General features: G+C 55.7%; 1 protein-coding gene across 15 annotated transcripts in view; it reads left to right on the forward strand.

Moving 5' to 3' along the window:
- Nucleotides 1–1,475: 1,475 nt before the first annotated feature.
- The window catches only part of ANKS1A (ankyrin repeat and sterile alpha motif domain containing 1A), a 106,682-nt gene continuing 81,217 nt past the window's right edge, over nt 1,476–26,940 (forward strand). For 6 of the 15 annotated variants that reach the window (XM_066982811.1, XM_066982813.1, XM_066982814.1 and 3 more), the window contains exon 1: nt 1,476–1,755. In XM_066982811.1, coding sequence (XP_066838912.1) covers nt 1,517–1,755 — 239 coding nt within the window. In that variant the 5' untranslated portion in view covers nt 1,476–1,516. Of the gene's footprint in view, nt 1,756–13,291; nt 13,387–25,298; nt 25,768–26,940 lie in introns of those variants that run through there. The other 9 variants (XM_066982818.1, XM_066982820.1, XM_066982821.1 and 6 more) reach the window with 5 other exon arrangements.

Here is a 26,940-nt window from a genome sequence, read left to right on the forward strand (position 1 = left end):
CCCACCTGAACCTCCCCTGGTACAACTGGAGGCCGTTCCCTCTGGTCCTGTCACAGTTACCTGTGAGAAGAGGCCGACCCCCAGCTCCCCACACCTTCCTTTCAGGCAGAGAGCAGTGAGGTCTCCCCTGAGCCTCCTCTTCCCCAGCCCCAACACCCCCAGTGCCCTCAGCCGCTCCTCACAGGACTTGTGCTCCAGGCCCTTCAACCAGCTTCACAGCCCTTCTCTGGACAAGTTCCAGGGCCTCCATGTCCTTCTTGGCGCTCGTTGGGGGGCAGCCCCTGCCCCCTGCAGGCTGACTGTGAGTGGGGGCAACACACAGTGTCCCCCTCGGTGTCACACTGATCCCCCCAGGGTCACAGCATGGCCGGGGACCCTCTGGGATCCCCGCTCCGAGCCCTGCTGCAGGGTGGGTGTCTGCAGAGGAGGAGGTTCCCAGCCTCCCTGGGCTACCCATGGCGGTGGTCCGTGGTCCCCCCAGCCAAGAAGTGCCTTCCGAGCCCCTCCGGCTGTGCTCGGTCACCCCCCGGCACAGCAGCGGGTCCCCAGGTGGTTCACAGCTGCACGGTCCCAGGACGAAGCCCCCCAGGGGGGTCCATGCCCCCAGCGGGGTCCTCTTGGCTCCCCCCCCCTCAGCCAACACCCGTGGGGTTTGGAGCCCTGGGCCCAGCCCCAGGCACCCCCTTTTCACCCCCTGCTTTGCATTAACACACAAAATGGACCCCGACGGCATCCTGGCCTTGTGTTGGGAATGGTGTAACCAGCAGGAGCGGGGAGGTGATCGTTCCCCTGTCCTCCGCTCTGGTGAGGCAGCACCTTGAGTACTGTGTTCAGTTTGGGGCCCCTCACTACCAGAAGGACACGGAGGCCTTGGAGCGCGTCCAGAGCAGGGCTGCGAGGCTGGTGAAGGGCCTGGGGCACAAGTCCTGTGAGCAGCGGCTGAGGGAACTGGGGGGGTTTGGTCTGGAGAAGAGGAGGCTCAGGGCAGAGCTCACTGCTCTCTGCAGCTCCCTGAAAGGAAGGTGTGGGGAGCTGGGGGTCGGTGTTGTCTCACAGGTAACCAGGGATAGGGCCAGAGGGAACGGCCTCAAGTTGTGCCAGGGGAGGTTCGGGTGGGAAATGAGGAGACATTTCTGCTCAGAAAGAGCGGTCAGGCGTTGGGACGGGTTGCCCAGGGAGGTGGGGGAGTCACCGTCCCTGGGGGTGCTCAAGGAGAGGTTGGCTGTGGTGCTTGGGGACAGGGCTCAGGGGGTGACACTGGTGGGGGGGGGGGGTTGGACCAGATGACCCCGGAGCGCTTTCCCAGCTTTAACGACCGCAGGATTTCACACACAAAAAAAAAAAAACGACAAAAAAGAAAAAAAAAACCCAAGCGAGGCCGGGGGCAGCACCTGGCCGCGGCGGGCGGGGCCTCCCCTCAGCCCCGCAGCCCCCGCCCCCGGCCCGGCCCCGCCCCGGAAGGGCCGCGGGGGGCGGGGGCAGGCGGCGGCCGGGCCGGGCCGGGCCGGGCCGGGCGATGGGGAAGGAGCAGGAGCTGCTGGAGGCCGCCCGCACCGGGAACCTGCCCGCCGTGGAGAAGCTGCTCTCGGGGAAGCGCCTCAGCTCCGGCTTCGGCTCCGGGGGAGGAGGAGGAGGAGGTGGCGGAGGAGGAGGAGGAGGTGGCGGCGGCAGCAGCGGCGGTGGTGGTGGCGGTTCCGGGGGTGGCGGAGGAGGAGGAGGAGGAGGAGTGGGGCACCCGCTGTCCAGCCTGCTGAGGTGAGGGGCTGGGGGGCTGGGGGGGCTCTATGGGGGGCTCTATGGGGGGCTTAGGGGGCTCTGGGGGGCTCTGGGGTCGGTGTGAAGGGTTCTAGGGGGCTGTGGGGGGCTCTGGTCGGCTATAGGGGACTCTAGGGGGCTGTGGGGGGGCTTTAGGGGGCTGTGGTCGGACATAGGGGGCTGTAATCGGCTGTAGGGGGCTGCGGGGTCCGTGTGGGGGGCTCTGGGGGGCTGTGGTCTGCTATAAGGGGCTCTAGGGGGCTGTGGGGGGCTCCGGGGTCGGTGTGGGACCGGTGGGATCTTAGGGAGGGTTTGGGGGCGTTGGGCTCGGGAGTGGGGGAATGGGGGGGGGGCCCCGGGTAAAGGGGCAGTGGGTTTGGGGCGGAAGGGAAGCGTTTGTAGGGCCGGGGGGTGGAGGGGTTGTAGGGGGCTGCGGGTGAAGGGTGAGAGGGGCTGTGGGGTGGGAGGGGAGAGAGGTGGGGAGAACGGGGTTGGGGGGCTCCAGGTCTGGGAGCGAGGTATTGAGGGCTGTGGGGGCTCAGAGTTAGGGGGTGCGTGGGGCTCCTGTAGGGCCACCGGAGGGCTGTGGGGATTTAGAGTTAGGGGGCTGCTGTAGGGTCATGGAGAAGGAACGGGGGTGTGCAGCCTGGGGACAGCTTTAGGGGCACGGCGCAGGCGGTGTTTATGGGGCCGGGAGACCCGGAGGGCTGTGCAGCGGGAGATTTATGGGGAGGGAGGTAAGAAATGTGGGTTTTGGGGTGTTGTGGGGCCGTGAGGTACCCTTGGGGCAGGGATGTCCACACCCTGGGGCAGGAGGTGTGGGGCTGGAAGGCATCGGCTGGGCTTTGGGGGATTGTAGGACCCGGGGCTGGGGATGTGGGACTGGGGCAGAGGGTAATGGGGTGCTGGGGGCTCGAGGCAGGGGTTGTGGGACAGGGAGGAGCTGTAGGGGCTGTGGGTTCGGGACGCGCTCATGGGATGGGGTGTGTGGGTGGGAGGCTGTGGGATAGGGGACGTCCGAGCCCCGTGGGACGCAGATCTGGGCTGCGAGTGCCGGGGGGGCTGAGGGCTGCTGCCCCCGGGGGTGGGGCTGAGGGGAAGGGGCGAAGGGGATGGGAATAGGGGACGGTGCTGCCTGTGGGGCCGAGGGCACGAGGAGGAGGCGCCGGAGGGGCTGGGAGCGGGGCCCCTGGGGTCTGCTCGCCCCGAGATGAGGAGCGGCCGCGGGTGGGAGGTGAGGCTGCCTGCACTGGGGGGCCGGGGCTCAGCTGGGCGCCGCCGGTGGCTGCGGACTGGTGTAACTGGGACAGCGTGGCGCGTCGGGGTCCAGACCTCGGGGTGCGGGTGCCGGCAGGGGCTGCTGTCTCTGCGCATGGCTTCCCGCGGCAGGGAGAGCTGCCGGGTGAATTTCTGGGGGCAGACGTGCAGCTGGGCGCCCGGCAAGGCGACCTTTTTGGGGCACGCTCGCCCTTTTTGAACCATTTCCATCGCTTGCGGTGACGCTGCCCTGCCGCGGCTCCCCAGCCGCCGACGGCCGCTCGGGGGGCAGCCGTGCTGGGTGCTGAGCCAGCAGGTGGGGGCACGGCCCTTTGCTGGAGCATTTGAAGTGCCGTGCCGTGTCCTTGGCTCCTTTTCGAAGCCCTTACACCGTTGTTAGCACTTTCCCCTCCCCTTTTTTTCGGCATCTCCCAAGGAAACCACTCGCCGGCGCGTTTCGGCTGGAAATGCGGCTGGTCCTGTTCCCCGCGCGACTTGTTTACAGCGGGGCGGGAGGAGGAGATGTCAGCCTGTTTCTGAGCGACACCATCGCCGGGTGGCCCCGCTGTCTGGGAGCGTGCCCCTCGCCTGTTCGTAGCCCAATTTGCTTTTCCTTTCGCACACCCGTGTCAGAAATCTGCTCCTGCACGCCGAGCCGGATGGCTGAGACGCGCCGACACGGGGAGCTCGCGCTTCCCCGGTGCCTTCGTTTGCTTCTCCGAAACGCAGATGTGCTCTCGGGCCAAAACGCAGTCTTTTTTAATATATCGAACGCTCCGAGCCCTCGTTTGGAGTGGGAAATTGCTCCGAACACTCCAGCCTTGTCTGCGCCAGAAGATGGATGTACTCGCGGGCTGTTTAGATAAAGTGGAGAGGGTCAGCTGAGTTAAATACACACCACGAGTGTTATCAACCTCTTGTTCTAACAGCTCCGCCACGCTCCCGGACAACGTGCGGTGATGACGGTGGCCTTTTTTCCCCTCTTCTAAGACGACCGCTCGTGCCACCGGCTGATCTGCGGAGCGGGCAGGCTGCCCGAGGCCGGGCGGCTTTCCGCGGGGAGATGCGGCGTCCCGCGGGGGCGCGTGCCCGAAGGGTGGCGGGTGCCACGGCTGTCGCTTGGAGCTGTCGCGTCCGTTAACTCGGCTGCCTGAAACGCCTCCCGGTTGGCACTGCAACGGCAATTCCCCCCCAGACTTCCCGTGGCAGATCCTTGTTCTGCCCTTGTTGCAGTGAGGTGCCTTGCGTGGTTGCAGCGGGGATTTTTGTGGTGCTGGGGGTGGTGGCAGCGCGCGCACGCCGGCTTGCCATGCAGCATCTGCAGCAGCAGCCCTTGGCTTCCGAGGGTTGCCGTGCCCGTGGGGATCCCGACCTTTGCACCGCGTTTGCACACGCAGCACCCGGCTGCGCGGCGGTTGTAAACCCCGGGGAGCGGCGGCGAGGGCAGCCCGCGCTCGCTCGCCGCAGGGAGAGAGTTGGGGGGACGGTGGCGGCACCCAGGGACCCTCTGAGGACCGGGGTGGCGGGGCTCACGGTGCGTGTTAGATGCGGAAAAGGGCCTTTGGGGCAAGTGGGAGGCTTTCTGGTTGTCGTTTTAGCTTGTCGTGCGTTCCCGTTGGGTTGGGTGACTCCGCGCGAGGAGACGCGTGCTTGTTTTACAGCGACAAGGTTTTCGTAGAAGCAGCCGCGGAATCGACCTGCGGCGAGAAGCCTGGCGCTTGTCTGGGACAGGCTGGGCGCTGCTCGCAACCCATGTTTCTGTGGCGTTGCCTCAGTCTGCACGGCTCGTGCAGCGCTAATAAACTGCTGAGCGTGCTGGTGCGACAAGGAGATGGCTCCGGGACGCGCGAGCTCTGCCTGCGCAACTCGTGTTAGCAGCCGCGCTCCTCGGTGCCTCCTCGCCCCGGCAGCAACAGATGGCGTGTTGCTGATTCCGTCGGGGATCGAGTTTCCAAAAAAAAAACAACAAACCAACCAAAAAAAAGAGGAGAAAAAAGCCAGACTTGAGTTTCAAAGCAGCTTTCGGTGTCGGGGAAGAAATGCGTGCAGTCGTCCGCGCGCGTCGCCCATCTCTGCCATGGCCTGCCTTCCTGCACGGGGTGGGATCGGCTCCTGCCCCAGTGCTGAGCCCGCCGCTGCCGTCCTCGCTCCCCCCGAGCGCCCTGCCACCGTGCCCTGCTTCCCAGGGGCAGTGAGTCCCGCGCAGCAGGCGCGGGGTTTCATTAGCGCTAACCCTGCCTTTCCGCGCTGCTTCCACAATGACTCCGAGGGCTTGGGAAGAGGGAACGCGAAATTTCGTCTGCCTGCCGCCCGATGCAAAGACAGAGGTCGGGGAATTACCGGGGGCTGGTGGCGGGGAGGGAGGCGGCAGAAAACGGCCCGCGTGCCGCCAGCCCTCCTGCCCCTGCCGTCGCTCCGCGCGGCACCGACGCGCAGCGGGTCGGGAAGGCCCTCGGAGGAACTTCGAAGTTGAAAGGTTTGCTCTCAAGTCTTACTCCCGTACAGTGATTATTTTTTTTTCCTGGCGGCGATTAGGTGCATTTTCGAAATGAAAAACAATAAATACGGACTGGACGTGTGCCCAGAGAAAGTTGCAGCGCTAATTAAGTGGAAGGATTAATGGAAGACGTGAATTGGTGGAGAAGGCTAAGGCGCTTCGCTTGGTGCTCGACTCCATAGGAGATGGCGGAGCAGGAAAGCCGCTTACAGGAGGTGCTGGCAGTGCAGGCAGGTGAAGAAACGGCAAACCAGCTATCCAGGGCAGGAACTCCTTTTGTATCGGAGAGAATTCAGGGTGCAACGTGGAAGCATTTAGAAGCGGTGGGGCCGCCGCAGCCCTGCAGAGACGCAGGTCCTGCCGCAAGCCTCTGGCAAAACGGCCTTGAGCTGCCTCAGCCAAGCCAAACAGTGCTGCGTGGTCGGGCACCTGCAAAAAGCCGCTGCGAGGCACGCGCTCGGCCGCTCCGCAAAGCTGCCGTCGGCCTGCGGGGCAGGAGGAGGGTCTGTGAAGGACGGCAAGGGTGCTCCCTGTTGGGGATGCGCAGGGCGAGGGAAGCGAAGGCTTTCCTGCGCATCCCTCGGGGTGGAGAGACCTGCCCCGGGTCGCTTCTCTTTTGTGTTTTCCCTTCCTCCGGCGGCTTTTGGCAGCCTTCCTCTTTTTGTGCGGTCATTTTGATGGCTGGCGCTTCTGGAGCCGGCTTTGATGATCGGGATGGTGTGCTTAAATAAGGACAAAAATCCCCCTGATAAGGAGCTGGGAGCTGTCCTCCGCCCCTCGGGGCTCGTTCCAGGCACGGGGCAGCGAAGGCTGGGCTGGGCTGGCAGCTCCCTGCTTCCTTCCCCGGCTGATTTCGGGTCTCTGATGTGGGCGTGCGTTTCGGTTCCCGTTCTGTAGCAGGGACAACCCGCTCTCGAAATTCCATCTTGGTTGCTGAGGCGCTGAGCCCTGCTTTTCCTCTGCAGTCCTACAGCATTTCAGATGTCCCCAAAGCACGGTTTTGGGTTAGGAAACCACAGTTTTGGGTGAGGAAATGCCTGCTTGTAGGCCCGGTGCAGGATGGTTCCCGCTATCGCACGTGGCCAGAGATGTGTGGAGCTGGGGAACCGGCCTGGCCTGAGACACACAAATCATCCTGTGCCATTTCTCTGCTGGTCCACAAGCCGCAGAAGGTGCCCCCAGCAGTAAATCCTGTGAAAAGTGCTCTTCGTCGCAAAGCTTAGCTGCCCGCCGTGTTGGTTAGGATTTAAACGTGAGCTGTATCAGGGTCTGAGGCTTGCGTGCTTCCCGCTTAGATCACCGAGCTGAGCCCTCCGGCTGCGAGACGTGCACCAACTCCTAAGGAAATCAGGGATTTCTGCAGGTGAGCAGGAAGCAAGACGTGATAGACGGTGATAAGTCAAATGAGGAGGGAGCGCAGAGGTAGAATTAAAGATAAAGCCTCTCCCCAGGGGGCTGATGCACTGCGGTGTAACGCTAAAAATATTAGGCAGGGAAATAAACCCCGGCGGAAAGCGAACAGGAGAGGCAGGAGAGGGGAAGGAGGTGGGGTTCTGGCTTTTGCCTTGGCAGCTGGTGGGGCTGACGAAGAAGTGGTGGCTCGCCAGGGGTTGGGGTGGCTCGGAGCAAGCCTCGCAAGCAGCCTCTGGATCCGCCGGCGTAGCTCAACCGTCGGGATCCTGGGCGTCTGCTACGGAGTGCGTCCGGCAGCGTGCACGGGGGATTCGCTCCGCCTGGAACACGCCTCGGGTCTTAGTGGGCGCTTCAGCCTCAAGGCTGCACAACTTTGATTTTTTTTGTTTGTTTGTTTGGCCGTTCCTTTGGGAAGTTAGAGGCAGGAAGCAAGGAAACAATCTGCGGCTGGAAGCTCAGGCTGCACTCAGGAGGTTTCGCCAGTAGCAGTGAGCGGTGAATTGTGTTACGGCCAAACCCCGCAGAAAAAGCTGATTATTTTCCTCTATTGATGTCAAAAGAGTGGACCTTTGTTGATGGGAGGGGAAACTGAGGCTGCTGTTGAGCCACAGGTTGTGTACGTAGCCTTCTGTAAGCGTATCGAGGAGAAACTCGGGCTGTGAATTAGGACTTTTTGTGCCTGTCTGGTGTGGGGAAGGATGGGGCTGTAGCTCGGCAGAAAAGAAAACTTAAAATGAGGGCTTCGTATTTGGGGTTTCGCGTTCGTCCTTGAGCAGCTGGCTGACTTGAAGACGTGCTCGTTAGCGCTGCAGCTTCTCCCAGGGGTCCCAAACCTGGCTGCGGCGTCTCTGCCTTCCGCGCTTCCACCCCCGCCGCGGTGCAGCGGGGCGCTGCTCAGCAAGGAGCTGCCGGGGCTGCGGCTCTGTCCCTGCGGGGCTGGTGGCGGCGGCTCCAACGGGAGCAACCTCCTCGTGTGAGGGGAAACGAGGTGAGAAGCTTGGGAAGAGAGGAACGGCCACGCGGGAGGTCGGGCTGAGGCTGCTGGGTTGTGTGTTCGTGGACAGGGCTCGTGGCTAAGAGGCGAGTCCTGCGGCGTTCGCCTGAGGTGGTGGCGGGGGCAGCAGCTCGGCTCCAAGGTCCAGGCTCCCAGGGCCGTGTGAAGGTGCGCCCAAAATAAAATACTTCCTTATCTTCCCCCAGAAAAAGGAAGTTGCTCCTGGTGCGTTCCTTTAAAACAGGGCAATGCAGAAACCACGGCCGGGCCTTTCGCTTTTCTCGGGGCGGTGAGTAACAGCATCTCACCCAGTTTTAAACTGCCTTCCGTCTCGCACCCCGGCTTGCAAGCACTGAAGCAGGGCAGATCTGTAATTAGGTACGTGAGCGCTGGTACTGCTACGAGTATGAGCACCAGGGGCGTTAGGCGTGTGCCGCTGCTTTCTTGTGCGTCGCTCCCTGAGCGCTTTCTAACTCACTCAGGAAGGCTGCAATTACTGGCAGTGACTCCTCAACGTTCTGTTTCTGCGCGATCTTCTAATTCAGCTTCGGAACATCTTCTTGGCCGCTTCGGTCAGCGCGGTTCTGCGATGAGCCTTGTGTCTGCGGAGGGCTGGGTTTCCTCGCCGGGAGCTGGCTGCCTGACCTCGGACGGGCCACACCAACAGCGCCCTGCTTTGCTCGACGAAGCTGCTCGTGCTGCGGGTTTCCCTTTGTAGGGGGAGGCTCGGCTTTTATGCCGCACCCAGGCTGGAGCACACGTGAGCATCGTGTTGTGTGCGAGCCCGCGGGGAGAGGCTGGCCCTGCTGCTTTCTTGACCCACGGTGCGTGCAGCCTGGTGTTTTGGAGCACGTCGAGGGCAGCAGCCCCGTTTGGGTGAGTGCAGGTGGCAGAAAAGATGTTCAGGAGCTGCAGGGAGATGCACCAGGGCTGTGCAGGGCTGGAGGAGCTGAGCCGAGCGGGTGAGCAGCAGGTGGGCATCGATCGAAGTGCCCCAGCCTCGGAGGAAAATGCTCCGAGCGTGGCACGGGGCACAGGGATCTCGGCGAACTCTGAGCCAAGTGCCTTCGCTGCCGGGGCAGGCAGGGCCTCCGAGCTCTGCCACTTGTCAGCGTGCTGCTGGTGGCTCTGTAACGTGGGCGGGTGTCCAGGCTGGGCGAATGCTGCCGGCTCTTCGCTTCCCCTTGCTCTTTGCCCACGTGCTGCGCCCGTCGGCATCCCGGGACTTGCTCTCTGGGGAAGCACCAGCCTGATTATTGCAGGCAGAGGATGAGGGGGCAGCAGCCTAATTTCGGCTTTGCTGTGAGAGCCGCTCAGCAGGAGCCTTTTGAAGTACCAAGCAGGTTTCAGAAACACCCGCGTGTTCACGCGGGTTACCCCAAATGCTCAGAGAGAGGCTGGGGGCTAAGACGTGGTGTGAGGATGTCGGGCGGGTCGGGTTGTGCTGAGGATGTCAGAGCTGCTGGCAGGTGTCAGGACCCAAATCATCGCAGCATCCCCTTGTGCTGCAGAGGCTGGGGCAGGAGCAGAGCCGAGCAGGCACGTGGCACGGCTCCCGGGTGTCCTCCCAATCGCTAGGTCACGTTCCTGCCCAGGAGCTTTATTACAGCATCAGCAGTGCTTGCGTGACTTGTGCTCTGCCCCATCACAGGAGGGACAGCAAAATGCATCCACGGCACGCGTTTGCTTATTTTCATGCCCTGATCTGCCTGGCTCAGGGGCTGGCCAGAGTCTGCTCCAGGGGTGTGAGGAGCCCGAGGACTGAGAAGGCGGCTTGTGCTCGGGGTGCCCGCGGGAGCTCTTGGAGCCAAGTGCTGACGGCTGGGTTAAAACACCAGGTGCAGGCCTGAAAAGTCCGCACCTCGAGGACTTCGGGGCTCGCTTTATTGATGCTGGAAGTAGCAGCTGCGTTCAGGGCGTTCGTGCAGAGGGATTTGTCCGTGGTTGTCTGGGTGAAGTGGGTGTTTGGGAGACTGGAGCGGACCAAGCAGCTGCTTGCGACTCCCCGAGGGCTGTTTGAGCCAGGTGCCCCACCTTGTTACCCTACCGCTGAGCTGGGTGGAGGAATTTCGGGCACAAACCCGCAGCTATGTGAGTAAACGAAGACGAGATACTCGAGCAACGAGATGCTGACATTTCCATAAGGTACCTTTGGTCCACGAGCCCGAAACTGGAGAAACGTCTCCGCAGGTCTGAGTGTGTCCAGACCACGGCGTGTTGGGAAGGCAGGAGCTACGCAGAGTTCATCTGGGTGCGGGATGTTTAAGGACTGGGTTTTGGCGCTTGGGAGGAAAATTTGAAGGCTACAGCCGAGCTCGGCCAGCAGTTAGCTGCTGAGAGCAGTGCTCTTGTCCTCCCCTGCTTTTGTTCCCTGTTACACACTCGAGTATTTGTGGGGCCGTGCCAGAGTGAATCGCTCCAGCTGGCGGATCCGACAGAAAACTTGGTGTGCAACGGCCCAGCTCCCACATCCAGTGGGGGGAATGGCAGAAAGCTGCAGGTGCGGAGGGGCAGGCCGTCCCCTGCCCTCTCCTCCTGCGTGGAGAGCTGCTCTCCCGCATGCAGCCGTCCCTGTCTGCGTCTGGGCCGCCCCAAAATATGGGGAATTTCTGTATTTCTGGAAGCGGAGCTGCTCCGCGCTGTGACGTAGGTCCTGCGCTGCTCTGGCTGATTGAGGCTGCTTGGCAGAGAGCTGAACTTTCTAAAGATGAATGTACAAAACAGCGTTTGATATATTGGGAGCAGCCGAGCCAAGAAACAGCGCTCATCCAGCAGTCCCTTTTTTTAAAATGTAGCGCATTGTTTTGGTCAGACCGACGGAAAAGCGAGCAGGCTGGAAAAGAAAGAAGGGAAAGATGGGATGCGGAATAGAGGTAACGCATACGGGTTACACCTGCACCCATCCCACACCAGAAGGGAAACCCCTTTCACAGCCGCGCTTGGACAAGGACGAGGCGAGCTCCTGGAGGCTGAGCTCCTCCATCACGGCTCCCGGCACGAGCAGGTAACACGTGCTGGGGCCTCGACTCTCAGGCCAGCCCTTGGCCCGCCGTGAGAAGCTGGCACCGAGCCGAATTCAGCCGGCTGTGGGGACTCGATTCGGGGGATCCTTCAGCCCGGCAGAGGGTACCTGCAGCAGGGACGGGGGAGCCTTCCAGCACATCTCTCATCCTGCAGCCTGCTCTCTTCCGTCCCACGGAAGGAGCTGCCCCTCCGTGACGCTGGGTGTGGCGGTCGGTTCGAGGGGGAGCATCCTCTCGAGGTGAAGGAGGTGCCTTTGGGTCTGGTGGTGGCTCTTGGCCCTGCCTGGTGCGGCGGTGGCGCTGTGCCTGCCCCCAAAGAGCTGGCTCCTGGGCAGGGCTTGGCCTTGGAAATGAGAAATCGTATTTCACAGAAACTGGTAAAAAATAAAAAAAAAAAAACTGTTGAGGATTGATTGGTTTCTATAGCAACAGGCTGGAGAAGCTAATAGAGCTGCTCTCCGCAGAAAGGGGAAAAACAGGAATTGAAATGTTAGTCCACCCGGGACCGCCGCTGTCAGCAGAAGAAAGATCTTCGATAGTCTGATGGAGGGCTGAGATGCTTAATTAAAGGCAGGGAGGGCAGGAAGATGCGGGCTACGCTTGGGAAGAAAGCGGTGCTGGGGGGTGTGCACGTGGCCCCTCTTGTGCGCGGGACCCCGGGAGCCTGTGCGGATCAGCACGGCGTCTTCAGGCAACATCCGAGGTTGCCCCTCTCGGGGGACCCCTCTGTGGTGTGCGCTGGGGGATGGCCTTTGAGAAGTCTGGCCGAATTCTGGAGCTCAGTTTTCTCGATCGGCCCTTAACTCAGACCAGGCGTGGAGCTTGTCTGCGTGCTCCACAGCGGCAAGTGCCGGGGCAGAGCTTTCTGTAGATGTTTGTCCTGGGAGGAAATTGTGCGGAGCGCGAAGGATGTCGGATCAGGTGCTTGAGTTTAAAAGTCTGTTCTTCGATTGTCCTGTGCGTGTCTTTGGGTTGGTTTTGACTTCGCTGTTGCCTAAACGGAGAATTTTAGCAGACTGTGGTTATGTTACAGCACCCGTAGGGTGGCTGTTTTCCCCGGTGGTTTAGGAAGGCGAGCTTTTAAAACGCCTGAGAAGCCCTGAGGTGCCAAGTGCACGGACCGCGTGTACGCACACCTTCCTGGCTTGATTTAGCCCACCTGGCGTGGCCGTTGAGTGCTTCAGACTGAAATCAGTACGTACATCTGAAACTAGCAGGATGTTAAGGAAATTACCGAAGCTGCTTTTAGGGCAGGGGTGCGTGTGCGGGGCTTTAACCTGGCTCTCCGAGGGAGTCTGGGTTGTTTAGCTTACGGGAAGTCAGGGCTTGAGTTCGCGTTGTTTAGGTCTGGTAAACCTAGATTGCATTAGCACTCTTCCCTTGTTATTCAAACACATGGTTTCTTTTAAAAGGAAATTAAATTTAAAAATAAACCTCAAGCTTTTTCCAGCTAGAAGGAAGTGTCTGTAGTGCTGCGTACTGAGGATGCAAGGACACAGCCCTGTCTAAAAGCGAGTGCCATGAATAATACGTAAATACATTATCTCATCAGATTTATATCTAATCCTATTGCCTGTTGTTTTTCAGACTCTTACGCCAAACAAGCCTGAAAATGTCATAGGTGGCCTTTCAAATCTAATATTGAAGTGGGTTGGAAATTAGGTGAGATGACTTTTGCCTCATCCTAATTAAGGCACTATAAGAAATCCTTTCAAGTTTGGCATCGTGAAGTAAATTGCCTGGTTTTAAAATGTAATCCGATTAAAGGAGGCTAGTGCCTGCCCATGCAGTGGTACAGAGCCTGGTCCCCAGTCTTCCTTACTGCTCTTAATTTTGGAAATCAGCACAATTTTCTAATTTTGTAGAAGGCAGGAACGGGCTTATGATAAAGGCTTGACCTCTGGAGGCGTGAATGCTTTGCACTCTGTCTCGTTTCTGATAAAACGTTGTCTGTCCTGCAGGAGATGTTCAAATGGCCTCGATTCATCCCGTGATCCCCCGAGGATGACTTCAGGTTGTCTTGGGGCGTTGTTAGTAACTACCTGTGTGTAATGCAAAACTGCTCGCGTTCCTCTTGTGACACTGGACTCCTCAAAGCTTTGTTTCAGCCCGGCGGAGTCTGGAGCAGTATGTCTGAACTGCTACGGCTCGTCTCCATTCAGTTAAAACCAGCTGAAAACACACAGAGTTTGGGGGGGCGCGTGCACGTAGTGCTGGATTTGGTGGTTGGGGAATATTTCCTGTAGCCTCAACAGGAATCGTTTCACAGAGAGCGAAACAGGCCGTGTCCTTGGCATTCCTTTTCGCTGATGATAGAGACCTCAAAAGAGGAGAATTGGTTAAAACAAACAGAGTGCTGCCTTTCGGATCATCCAGCCTGGGGGACGTCCTTCCAATGCGACACCCAGCCTCGGTGCTGGCAATGGCCTGGCTGTGGGGGAGCTGCGGTAAGGAGCCCGCTCCTGCTTTCATCTCAAGCCTGGAAATGGGTCGCAGAGGTGAGAAATCTTACTCTGGGCTTCCTGCAGAGCCTGCACTCTAGAACAGCAAATGGTCTCTGACGTTAACCCGCGGGAGCAAGAGGTGGTTGCGCTGGGTGAGAAAGGCTTCGGTCACGGAGCTGGGTGGAAGCCGTGCAGCCTGCCTGCAAATCGGGTGTTGCTCTGCCGCCACCGGCTGCTGAGAAATGGCTCAGAGGAGCCCTTCCGCGTGTGTCTGCCTCCTCCCAGAGGGTGACGGCTTCTGCAGGAGGGGTTTGCTGTGGGCAGAGGTTGCTCCTCGTGTTTGAAGGCCTGAGATGCTATAGCTTGTAAGTAAAGCTTCAAAATCATTCCGAGGAGAGGCAAGTCGCTGTTTTCCTTGGCCTCCGTCTTTGTTCTTACCACTATCGTAGTGCCCGTGGTCTCATCCTTGTGGCTGGGGCTTTTCTAACCCGAGCTGCCCCTGTTTGACTTCGATTCCCATGTCCAGAAGCAGCGGCGTGGGCTCTGCCGCCTGCTCATTCGCGGTGTCCTGAACCGGCTTTGCAGATGCAGAGATAAAGAGGGTGAACGTCAGCGCTTGAGGTGTGGTTAGCAAATGGAAGAAATTTGAATCCCGAAGTAAACTTTATGAATGCTAACTGTTGCAATTAAATGGCGTGTGGGTAAATATACAGTAAGGTGTTCTTTCTTGTGCATTGACCTTAGCTGTTTTGTGGGACTTGAGTTTTCGATGTTATCTGAGTTGGAGGTAACTAAAAACCCAGTGTTCTCATGCTTGCTTTGTGCTTTTTATTTTAAATTCCTGGGAAAGTTGAGTACAATCTAACGGTCTTCGGTGCTGCTCCAAGATAGCTATGCAGAGCTGCTTTTTTTTTATTGAAAATCATGAGGAGAGGAGTTTGTGCTTTGTGTCTCAGAAGCTGTCAGTGGTGGGAAAGCTTTTGGAGCAGTCTGAAATGCCTTTGCACCCTGGTGGCTGTGTGGGTATGAGTTGTTACAGCTCAGAGGCAGCTATTTGCTGGGTTGGAGTTGCAATGACCCTGAACTTGTTGGGTTAATGGAGAGTTTTGCCCCTGCATAAGTTTATCATCTGGTGGTCTGACTTGCACATACGTTCCTACTGTACATTAAAAACTGGGGCCGGGAGAGGCTGTGCCACTGGAAGCAGCTCCTGGCTGGGAGAGCTGTATTTAACCAAGAAACAGCCCAGAGCTGCCTTTGTGCACTTTCAAGTAAGTGGGCAGGATTATTTTCAAGATTTTGAAATGTTATCTTGTGTTGTAGATGTTCCCTGTAGAAAGCATGTTTTCCTGGTGAGGAAGATGGATCTCTGTGGGGCTGGCTTGTCATCGTGCGCGGAATCAAGCCTGGCAGGTGGATAAAAACGGAGCTGGAAGCTTAAGGTGTGCAGGGAAATGTGGGGAAGAGCTGTCGGTTGTGCTGCCCATGCCGTTACCTGCTCAGTTCAGCGGTGCCAGGGATGTCCACGGCCGTCCCCGAGCTCTCCAGGAGTGGTGCCTGCCCTCCTGGCCCTCCTGCAGCTCCCCAGAGGCTGTTAGCAGCTAAAGGACCCTGGCATTTCATACGTTTCGTTTGCCTGACTGATTTACACTCTCTGTTTTTTCAGCTCTGACCTCTCTGTCCTACAGATAGTGTAGACAAGTAATGACAACCTTATGGGAGCTCTCTCTGTGTTCAGAAACTATTTCCTACCTCAGCCCTTCGTTCCTGTGCCTGTGTCTTAGGCCGGATTTCACCGATGCTCCTGGAGGAAAGGGATGTTCCTTTTAGCTTCCAGCCTGGATTTCTTAAGCTTCCTTAAGAACTGTCATCCTGTGAGTCTTAAGTTGATGCTTTCTCTGTTTGCTTGATGCGTGCCAAGAAAGAGCAGGAGCTTATCGCGACGCTCTGTGACCGGTGTGTCCTCAGTATTCCCGAGAAGCCCCTGTAGGTCATTTCTCTGTTTGCCTTCTTACCACTGCTGCCTTTTGCTCCGTCCTTTCCCTGTTACTTGCTTTTTGGGCATCCAATTAAAAAGCTCATCAAGAAGGAATTCACTCTGCAGTCAGTACCGTGGTATGTAGCCGCCTCGTTTGTGCCCCGAGTTGTTGGCGGTTCCTTTCTGGCTTGGCTGTGTCTTCTTCAGCCTCTGGGGACCTGTGATTAGGCCGGGGCACTGGGATCTGCCTCGTACTTACAGCCAGCCTTGTGGGTGAAGCCGTGTGGTGGTGCTGTAGCCGGAGAGCCGTGGGTTACGCCGGAGGGCAGCCGGCCCCAAACGCTGAAGCAGGAGCTTCGCGGTGCCTCTGACTTCTCCACTGCCATGCTCCCTTCCTCCAGGGACTCCTCTCCCATCCCGTTGCATTCAGGCTTTGACAGAGTGAATAATTTGCTTTTTACTGAAGCTCAACGCTTCTCCCTGCTCGCATCGGCGCCGTGCGGGGCCTGGTCCATGCGCGTGCCCTCGCCCTGCCTGAGCACGCCTGGGTCCGAAGGCCTCGTGTCGCTGCTCTCGGCGGTGTCACGAGGGAACGGGGGCGCTGTGTGGGCCCCCACCTAATTTTTATAGTCTCCCTGAGGCAGAAGGCGCACTCTCGATATAGCTGCTGGTAGAAAATAATTGCGTTTGCCTTGTAATTGGTGTAGGGAGGGGAAATTCGCTCTGTTTCTGTGCCTCGGTGTTGTGCGGCCTGCTTGCCTGCTGCTCGTCTGCTCCAGGTCAGGCGCCGGCCTGCGGCGTTTTAGGAGGCGGTGACGTGACAGGGACAAGGGACGTGGAGGCCAAAGGGGGGTCTGAGTCTGTTGGGGCCTCAAGGATGGGGGGGAACACAGAGGAGTATTTAATTTCTCTACGGAACACGTATCTAAGGCGTCGCGAACCAGGAGGAGGCATCTGTTTGGGTGAAGCATCACCTTCCTGGGTGCGAGGCTTCCTGCTAGAAATCCCAGACCCCCACTGAGATATATATGGGGTTAGATCATTGTGGGTGCTGGGAATAAGTAGGAGTTTGGATCTAATCCTGTTGATTTCATCCGACAACGAAAACGTAGATGGGTTGCAGACTAGGCAGCGAGGGTGATGTGTCCTGCCATCCTGAAACACTTCATCGGTGCCTCAGTTCCCCATGTGGGGCAGCGATAGGCGCTGGGAATGAAGTGCTCTCTGCCAGCGTTTTTTGCACGAGTTCCTTTCGGCAATATTTTTTACTCCAAGCTCAGACCTTTGGTGAGTCTGACTGTCAAAAGGGAGCGGCGCAGATGGACGGGTACAGTTGGAGACACGCTGCTCTATTTCTGCTGTTTGACTGTCACGTCCCTGGGGGTTCTGTAGCCTGGTAAATGAGCTCTCACGAAAGGAAAGGGGGGAGGGAAGCACAGCGCAAGTTTGCCAGCTGTAGCCAGCCTAGGCACTGCAGCGTGAGCTGCTTTGGTATTTTCTGATCAGGAAATTGTGGCTGCTCAGGCAGCTCGCTGCCAGCTCTCTGGAAGCGCTGGGTAGAGGGAAGGGGAAGCCTGGCACCTTGCTGAGGAGCTGTGTGTCAGCAGGACCCTGCACCAGCTCGATGTGTCCTGCTAATTTTCTCTGCATCTGCTTTTATTTTTTATTTTTTAACTGTTTACCCCTCCTTTTAGTTGCATTTTCCCTTCCTTTAGTTGTATCTTCTCCAGCAAGTACTGTGGCAACAGTACAGCTTAGCTTCAAATGAAGAGCGAGGAGTGCTTACCTTAGCAGTGCTGCTGGTTCCAGTTCACCGTGCTGTAATACTGTCAGCTCCGGGCTGTTTAATAGGACTTCCGTAATGCTGCTCACTTTATTGAGTTCCTGCAGGGATGTTTTGCTTCCTTTTGTTCATTTTCTTTCAAAACCCATCCAGTCAGATGCTAAAGAGAATTGCTAAATACCAATTTCACAATGAATCGATCTCATTAAAAGGTTTGGAAGCTTTTAGCATTTGTTGTCAAACTTCCCCTGTCCCTTAGAGGTCAGGTTCTCCACCTAGAGCTAGGCAGCTTTTTCAGCTTCAGTGCTTCAGGTAAAATCCTGCGTCTGAGCGTTGGGTAGTCGAGGTTTGCTTCCTGACAAATTTGGGCATTCCAATTTGGAAATACAGTTAATAAGGTACTAGTGGAGGCTGCGTCTCAAATTCATGTGTGTGCATTAGATACTAGAGGAAAACTCTCTTTAAAATGACTCCAGCGAGCGTTTTCTCTTCTTTCCTTCTGAAATCTCATCTTTTCTGAAATCCCTTGTTTCAGGAACAGTGATGTTGTTGAGCCAAAAATGCGAAGGCTCCAGGGAGAGCCTGTGGGTGGTGACACTTGAGTATCACCTTCCTTTTTTCCTTTGTCTCTTCCTAGAAACGTGCTGCCCTTGGACCTCGCGTGGAGAGGGGAATGCTCCCTCGCACTGCACACATCAGAAACCAGAGCTCCTGGCCATTCATCCCTACAGATGCTTTCGTTGTTTTCACGGTTGAATTTTTTTTGCACTGTTTTCAGCAAAGCTTTGTTTAGATCTGGCCCTCCGTCCTCTGTCATCGGTGCCAGCATGCAGAGCCCATGCTGTAGGAGCTCTGCTCCATTGCATGTAATCAGCTGGAAATGCTCCTGTAATGGGAGCAGATTGCAGAGCGAGTGCCTGTAATGGTTTTAAGAATAAAGGGCAGCGTTTGCACTCAAACCAGAGCTGGCTCTTCTTCCCCTGCAGCTATTTGTTTTGCCTCCTGCTCCGAGGGGCCCTTTGATGTAGGGAACGTGCACAAGTGACCCATCCTGCCCGTCTGCCGCTGCATAATGCGGGAGGTGACAGCCCGCCTCACCCCCCACCATACATTAAGCTTAAAGAAATGCATTTGCACTGCCAGGAGCCATCTGTAAGGGTAGGGCCGCTCTCTTCCTAGCGAGGGATTTCAGCTCGGGTGGATGTTTTTCTATTAGTGAAGCCAACCTTATTCTGCGTCCTTACAGCAGGAGCCTGGGGTCCCAGAGGTTCAAGGCGGTGGCTGCGGTTCTTGTGCCATCGGGCTGGGTTTTGCAGCCTGGGATGACCTCCTCCCGCTGAGCTTGCCTCTTACAGCTCCTGGACCGATCCTTTGTGGGGTTGCTGTCACTCTGAGAACTTGCACAGATCTCCTGGTGTCTGCTCAGCCCGTCTCCGCATCTCAGCAGCGAGGGGTTCTGTGTTTGGAAAGCAAAGGAGCAGCCTGGCCGTTGGAGGCTCCGTTGCTGCGTGGTGTGGCTGCCCTGGTGGAAATGTTGGCTTTTTTTGTTTGTACCTCATGCTCTCAGGGCTGTCTGGGGTTGGGCAGCGCAGGCTGGACCTGCTGGCAATCTGTTGTGTAGCTCTTGCTTCACGCTGAAAATGAGCTGGCAAAATGAACGCACGCGAGGGGTGGCAGCTGGGGGTCTCGCCCTGTGCCTCCGCAGGGGGCCAGGCACATCTCTGGCTGCTGCCATGTGTCAGCCAGCAAGATGGGCTGAATCGCAGCGTTCGCCCCTGGTTCCCTTGCCAGCAGCTCTGCCGTCTCTGCTGGGTATGGTGGGAGCAAGCGTCTGCTTTTGGAGCCTGGAGCTCCAGCAGCTCCGGGGCTGGGCTGTGGTGGTGTGCGCGGCTTTATCCGCTGGGTCTCCTGCATGTGCCCGGCCCTTCTGTCGTGTGAAGGCCCTGCTGCTCCCTGCCCAAGCTGTCATCACGTAGTCGAGTTTGGGATTGATTGACTTGGAGGAAAATTCACCTTTTTAACCTTTATGGACTCCATTGTGTCTGGTAGGTTGTAGGGAAGGATCTGGGTTTGTTGCCTTAAAGTTTAGTATTTTAATTTTCTACTGCATGCATGCAGAGTTGATATTGCCAAATAATTGGCAAGTGCTAAAGAGTAAGCCCTGAAGCTTTCAAGACAGACCGGCTTCGGTCTCCTTGTTGCAGTCCTGATGCTGAGAGGACAGGGAAGGTGTACGGGGAGGTGCAGACCTGTCCTGGGGCTCGGACTGTGCGTGGTGGCATCAGTGTCCTGCAGTCGCTGCTTTTCCGGGTGTGCTTCCCTCCAGCTGCCTTGCAGGTGTGCATCCCTTCCACATGTGTTGCGTTTAGCGTGATGGGATTAAGTCTCTCAATCTTTTTGTCCTGTATATTCCATGTCACAGTTTAGCACTCGTAGTAACGTGCCAAGTACTCTACTGGAGAGAAGGGTGGAGGTAAACGCGAGCCTTAAATGAGCTGGTAGCTGTGACTGTGCGCTGGCCTTCCACCATGCAGTTGATTCCGTGTGTTATCTCCGTGTCTGTTTCTTGAACATGACAGAAGGTGTCCTGGAAGTCCTGGAATCCCCACGGGTGGAAGCGTTTGCCTTCCTCCTGGGGCACTGAAAGGAGTCTCTGCGGATGGAGCTCTTTGCACTGGGCTGGACGTGTCCCCGGGCTGGAAGTACGCAGCATTTCGGTGTGAAGGTGGGCATGGAGGAGTTGTGGGTTTGCTGACTTTGTGCCAAAATGGCCCCGAAGGAGAATCAGAGGGATAAATGCTGTCCAGCCTGTCATCCACGTTCTTGAGTTTAGCAGGGAGCTGAAGTGTAGGGGAGGTGTGGAGCTTTAGGGGAGGTGCAGATACGAATTAAACAGCAGCAGAACCATTTTTTGCCTTGTGCTATGATGGAAGCAGTCTCTGGAGAGCAAGGGGAGCGGAACCCAGTGGGAAGGTGGCAGAATCCTGTAACAGCCTCGGCGCAGATGGGTGCTGCTGGGTGCCTTTGGGCTGCCTCCTCGAGGACTTGGTCAGCGGTCACCCGAAGCCGTGCCGTTCCCAGTGCGCACACGTGGAGCTGGTTTGCTTCCTCTGCTTTGTCCGTCGAAGGCACGTTCCCACCATCGCCCCGGCTGAAGGCACGGATCCTCCTCTTGGGAAACATCAGCTTTACATCCCACTGTTGGAAACTGGGCGGCCTGACAACTTCGCTGTGAAGGAATTTATATTTTTCTCACGTGCCAAACCTACTTTGGGCCAAAACTTTGAAGGGAAAGAAATCCAGATGCATGTAGGAGATTGAAAAGTTACTCTCGCAAGAACTGCCCCCCACTTTTTCTTTGTTACAACGTTACAGGGCTCTGTTTTCTCCCTTTAACTACTCTTTCCTACCTGAGAAGTAGCTGAGACGAGAGACTTAGTTTCCCGCTCTTGTTTTTTAAAATATCCGTGAGTTTTCCTGTTTGATGTGATGCTGGACACTTTTAGTTTCATACTCTCACTTAACTGCCCCTCTTGGGTGCTAGGCCAAGTGTGGGTGGTTATTTCCATTAGAAGTTGCGGATCATTAGTTAAGATTTGCTGATGTTTTCGAGCACCTCATCTGTAGAAACAACATCCCCTGATGAAGGCGTTCTCCGCCAGGGAGAGCGGCTCGTGGCGTCCAACAGAGCCATCTGTGAGTTAAAGGGAGCTTTGTGAATGCAGCTGGTGAAAGCACTTGGTGGCTTCCAGAAGGCTTGCTCCATACACAAGTGCAGCTGCAAAATAAATAAATTCTCCCTGTAAATGTGTCTGTAAGTCAGGAAGCTGCTGTTCGGTGGGGACACTCCCTGTTCAGGGAGACCCGTTCGTGCTGCAAGGTAAAGCTTTCAACGGGCTTCCACCGCGCTCAGGTCTGGCGATTTGTTAGGTGTTTGTGCAAGGAAATGCACACGCTGGGGAGTTGTGTTCCTTTTCGTGCACTTGGAAGGAGTTTTCTGGAAATAGCTGCCTGCAAATTGGAGTGGAGGGAGAAGCACCTCCGGCAGGCGCTGAATCCTTCTGCGCGAAGCGTACTGCGCGTCGTCCTCCCCGGTTGGCTCTACTTGCGCACCCAATTGTCCTTCCTCGATAGATCGGCTGCCTGACTCGGCTCTGGCTGCTGTAAGCCCACGTTTCTGTAAGGAGAGAAGGTATGTGCTGACCGTGTGGGAGATGGAGACGGTGAGATGTGCATTGCTGCCGTGTGAACCGCCGAAATGGTGGTGTTACCTCTTCTGTTTCGTCGTGCTTTGCATGGGCTGGCACACCGTTAATCCCTTAGCTGCAAGATTGGGGCTGGCACACCATTAATCCCTTAGCTGCAAGATTGGGGCTGGCACACCGTTAGTCCCAGAGCTGCAAGACGGAGACTTGTGCTGACCGCCAGAAGTGAGTCATCCCCACGTTAACATCATCTCTTCTGCAGAGAAGTTGGCGTCGTTTTCCCCGTCTTGGAAGGAGCCCGGAGTTAGCATGCTTTGTGGGTTTAGGAATGATGCTTAGCAGTCTTCGGCGTGTAGCTCAGCAGTCTCTAAGTGGCTGCACATTTAATGCATGTGCCTCTGGACCGTGGCTGTAACCTCTGCACCGTGTCTTGAGGATCCAGATTTCCTGGAATGGTGTGTGCAAATCCCGGCAGGATCAATTTGTCTGCTCTGGTGCTTTTGTTCTTCTCACGTCTGAAAACCAGCTGCTTTGCGCAGATGTTTATGATCCCAGTGTTCTTTCCTTATAGGTGTTGCTCTCCCGCTCCTGTGCGTTAATTGCCGAGTAAATTTCTGCTTTGCAGCCCAGAACTAACTGCGTTTGGGTGGTGATTTTCACATATCATAAGTGCTTTCTGGAAGGGAGAAGGATTAAATGCCGCGGGTACGCAGGTGCTGACACCGTAGCAGCCAAGCAGTCCTGTACTCTCCAGCGTGTTAATTCTCGTGATCGGGTCGGCGATCTCCTGCTTCCTCTAATTTGAGATTTTTAGGCCCAACAGCAAGGACTCGGTGACTTCCAGCAGGCAGGAGGCGTGACAAATAACCTCGTGGGCATTTTAAGAAAGCGTGCTGAGAATTGCACCTTTTGAGCCGCCTGTACACAGCCTCAGTGCTCTGAGGGCTGGCAGCCCCGTAAATCCAGACCTGCTCTTTACCCACCATCATTTGAGCTCTGTAATCCTGTTCTGATTCATTTCACCATCAAGAGTTTTTCGGAATAACGTACTGCTTGGGGGGATTTCTCTGTGGTTTTCCTGGCAGCTTTGGGAATATTCTCTGCTCTGACTTCCCTGTGTTTTCCAGTGGGAAAAGCTGGTGGCCTTCAGCTCTCGTTGAGGTCTTGCAGACCGAGCTCTGCAGCGTGTCCTTGCTGACAGTTCTTGCCTGCGGTTTCCCCAAGTCCAGTGTGGCACCGGCCCAGATCACTCAGCTTCTTCCCTGTCATTCAAGTACATGAAGTTGCGCTTTTAGCCTTGTCTTCTGTGAAAAGGAAAATTTTGTTCTGAATTATTGCAGAAAAACTAACAAAAAACCCACAACAAAACCCCACAAAATGAAACAACCCTTATCTCTTCCCTTCGGATCCCTTGGCCCGTAGCAGAGCTCTTCTGCATTGTGTAGAAGGTAATTACTGCACTTGGTTGTGAAATGCTTGGCAACGTCATCATGTTTGAAGTGATAAATGTGAATTACCGCATGTTGTGTTTTTTTTTCTGGTAGAAAAATGGAGGCAGTGATGTTGGTGGGAGAATTTTTATGTATAGCAAATGCTTCCTGGGCAGGACTGGAATGCAAAGCGGGACTTCTACGCGCATTTACGGTGTTGGGATTCTCTGTAAGGCATCGTGCAATTATCCTCTGCATTGCGTGGCCACCCACATTTTCTATAGCAGGTCTGAATTTCTTTATGTAACTGATAAGACAACACAGCTGTAAAATGGCGATGCCGGGCTCTTCAGTATTGCACTTTTAGTGCTAACTGCTGCAAAAAGCACAATTTCTGATGAGCCAGAAGTAGCAGGCGAAATTAAGCTCCCCTTGATCTGGGTGCTCGATGCTGGCCCGAGCAGAAGAGCTGAGGCAGATGGGTGGAGTGAGTTCCTCGGCTCACTGGGTCGGGAGACTCGAGTTTGGGAAGAGTCAGCAGAACAGAAAGAAAACGGGGGCTGTGAAAGGCATGAGAGGGTGGCAGTGCAGGCAAGAAGATAGGAGGAGAGCAGCCAAGGAGCGTTGGGTGGAAGCAATCATCCCAACTCTTTATAGCAAAGAAAAATCTGGACGAGGAAGTTTAATGACCTCTGTAAGGCAGAGATCACTGCTTTGGCTTCCTTTGCGGCTTCTCTGATAGCTGGAATCTGAGCGGGTTGCTCGCGGAGGTCCTTCCTGGAGCCTGCCAAGAGGGGCTGAGAAAGTATTGCTTGGGATTTAGCCACGTACCCCCCTCTCCCAGGAATATTCTGCTTTAATCTTCTCCAGCCTGCATCAGCAGTTTATTTTTGGGAAAGCTATGATGTTCTCTAGTGGGGGAGGCACGCAAGGAAGGGGTCGCGGCTCTGTCCGAGCCCTGCTGTGCCGTGCCTGTTCCTGTCTGTGAAATGGGCACAGCGTCTCCAGCAAAACTCAAGTCCTCTTTCTAACCTTAAATTCTCGCACGAAGCATTTGAGTTGTTTGTGTTATCGGTCTGCGAGCAGGAAATACCAAAAGAGGATTGTGTTAGCGTGGCAAGAATCCGGGAGCTGTGTGGATATTAATAACGGGGCCGTGTGGACGGGCCGGCTCGCCTCGTCCTCCGGGCGATGCACCGGGAGTTCATCGGCTTCCAGCCCTAACTGCCTTTGGGGCAAGCTGTCTCTAAGGCATTGAACTTGGACTCCAAACATCTGGGATCGGTTCTCAGCTGCTTTAAACTTCCTTTGTGACCTTGAGCCGAGGCACTTGTGCGTGCTGGACCCAAAGCAGCGACAGTGCCGGTATTGTATTGCGCGTCCTGTCTTCAGCACCGAGCGTGTAAATACACCGGGGTGGCGATGGCCTTCAGCTGCCTGCACACGCACAGGTCCTGAAGTCTTCGGGTGCTTCTGTAACCCAGCTGAGACTACAAACCAGCTCTGAAAACTCATTTGACTTGAAAAAAATTGGGTAGTTCTTCAGGGCAGTTGGCCTTTGCTGTAGCCCGTTGCCCCCAGACAATTTGGTGAGTAAAGTTACTACGGTCAGGAAGAAAGAAATGGAAAAGCAAGAGGACAAATATCCTCCTGTTTAAAGGAACTCTTGGGTTTGATCGTGACCTAAAGCAATGTGCTTTATTCAGCATTTTTTACAAACAGGAAGCTCTATTTAAGAGGCTACAGCGCTTGCTGAGTCACGGAGCAAGAAAAACTGAGTGCAGGAATTAGTTCAAACAGAACAGATTTTGCAGATTTTCAGAGCTGCTCTTGTATCCTTCCTGTTCAGTCTTAATTGCCGCAAGCAGATCAGGAACATTGCTGCATCAGCGTAGCATGCAACAGGGAGGCGAAATCTAGGTGATGTTCGGAGAGGTTTGCTTTCATAACAGATGCAGCAAATATAAAAGCAACCCCCCTTTGATGTGAAGGGCTTTTTGGGGACTGGGGGAGAAAAGAAAGCAAACACCAGTGGTAGTCGGATTGGCTCCAGACCTTCTCTGAACTTTATTGGGACCTGGTATTTACAGCGTTCTCCTTCCCGTCCAGGGATCTGGTTTTGTGTTTAATTAGAAACAGCCCCAAATTGCACTGTACGTTGGTAGGACTTGGCTTTGTGCTCTGCTTCTCCCCACGCTGCGTTTCCATTTTACAGATGAGAACGCTGGGCTCTGGAGGGAGACCTTTTCCCAAGGCTCCGTGACGCAGCAGGGAATAAAACCCTCGCGGCTTTCGGAGTCGTCATCCGCGCACTGGCTCGGCGTTAGGATTTCCTGCGTTTTGTTCTGTCTTGTCTGGTTTTGCTGAAGGCAATGTTTCTGCTGCCCTGTTTTTGAATGACTTCCCTCCTGCCTTGTAAAATCAGGGCAACAGGTCTGTCAGGAGATGCTGTGAAGATGAAATCAGTCTTGGTATATCCTGAGCTGGAAAGGGCCCATGGGGATGGTTGGGTCCAACTCCTGAGTGACTCAGTCCTTGACAGTGCACGATCTCACAGCATCACACATAAGTGCTTATCTGTTTTCCTTGCTTCATTTCTCATCTCAACCAGGAGGAGGTAGGCACTGTTCCTGACGTATTTGTCCAGGAAGAGTTCCCAAAGTGGGGCTGGCTGAGCAGGGCTTTGCGGCGTGCTCTCCGTATCAAAAAGCTCGAAACGCCTGCGGGACCGACGTCGTTCCCAGGAAGCCCGGAGGCAGCTTGGCTGCAAGAAGTGCAAATCTGTTCTGCTTCACGCAGGGGATCCTGGAAGGGTTCTTCGTAGACTGCTTCCAGTTGGGGATTTTCTCACTGCATGTTCTCAAAATGTTTTCTGTCGAGCTCGGGGTGTCTTCCTTTAAATAGCAAAGCCCGTTTGTTCACGTTGCGTTCTGGAGACGTGTGCGGCTTCAGAGTGCTGCAGGCTGATCCAGGGATGACAGCAGGATGGTGAGTGGCTTTCTCTGCCTTTTCTCTGAACTTTCCTGGACGGTTAAGTCCTGGCTGTGACCTTGGCAGATATTTACAGCTTTCACCCTGTTCTGTGTGCTGCACGTCAGGAGTTGGTAACCTGCTGATGCTCACAAAGCCGCCTGGTGAGGGCAGGTTCTTGCCGAGTTGTTCCTGTTGACGTAAACCTTTGTAACTTCCCCTGTCTGGCCTGAAAAAGTGCGACAAACTCTTCGTTCAAAGAGTTAATCCCAGAGTACCCACCTCCTCTCCTGTGGTGGTGGTAGGGAGCGTTCCTACTATTTTCCTACTATTTTGTTTCTGGGGGGTCTGCCACAGTTCCTACAAATAATGCCCGAGACGTCGTTCAGCTCATCCCGAAGATGCACCAGGCACTGCGAGTACTGCTCTGCAGGAACTGCGGAGGCTTTCAAGATAATCTTCCTGTGCTGATGTTTTTCTGTTTCTGCAGCCTGTAGTAGGCTTCTTTTCCTGTGTTTAGATCCCAAATAAGAAACTCAGGATCTTATCTTAGCCTGTCACTCTAATGCTATGCGTTGCGTAAATAAAAATGGGCTGGAAGATGTGGTTTCTGTTAAGTCAGGAGAACTTCGTGGTGTTCCTAGCAGAGCTGGAGAGGAAGAGGAGGGAGGAGATTGATAGACTCTCACTGCCGTCCTGACATCTGCATATAAATAGTTCTCTTCTTAGATCCTTTCCAACTGAACTTCTGGGTGATTTGACCTTTCTTTGATAAAAGCTTTCTGTATTTCCAAGACCGGGTAAGGGTGGGGTGGAAGGGAAGGATACAACAGCTCTTTTAAAAATATCTTCACATCCCAGCAGTAGATTGCTCCGGTACCCGGAGCTCAGCATTGAACCTGCTCCATCGTGGACTCCGACTTTTCTCTTCCTTTGAGTTGCTGGAGGGAGTTTTGAGGGTTTTTTTGAGTGCTCTAAAACATTAACCCGAAAATGTCTAAGGAGGTTTTAGGGAAGTGTTTTTCCTCGCAAGGAGGCCGTGCTGTGGTGGGAGATGGCTTCCGTGGGCTCCGCTTCCCGTTCTTGCTCTCCACTGGATGGGTCCCTTTGGGCAAGTGACTTGGTTGATGCTGCTTACACTGCTAATCTTGGTTTTCCTTACTTCATAAATATTCCTTTCAGCTGAAGTTT

The sequence above is a fragment of the Anser cygnoides genome, chromosome 25 (assembly GCF_040182565.1).
Source record: "Anser cygnoides isolate HZ-2024a breed goose chromosome 25, Taihu_goose_T2T_genome, whole genome shotgun sequence".
NCBI classification, from domain to species: domain Eukaryota; kingdom Metazoa; phylum Chordata; class Aves; order Anseriformes; family Anatidae; genus Anser; species Anser cygnoides.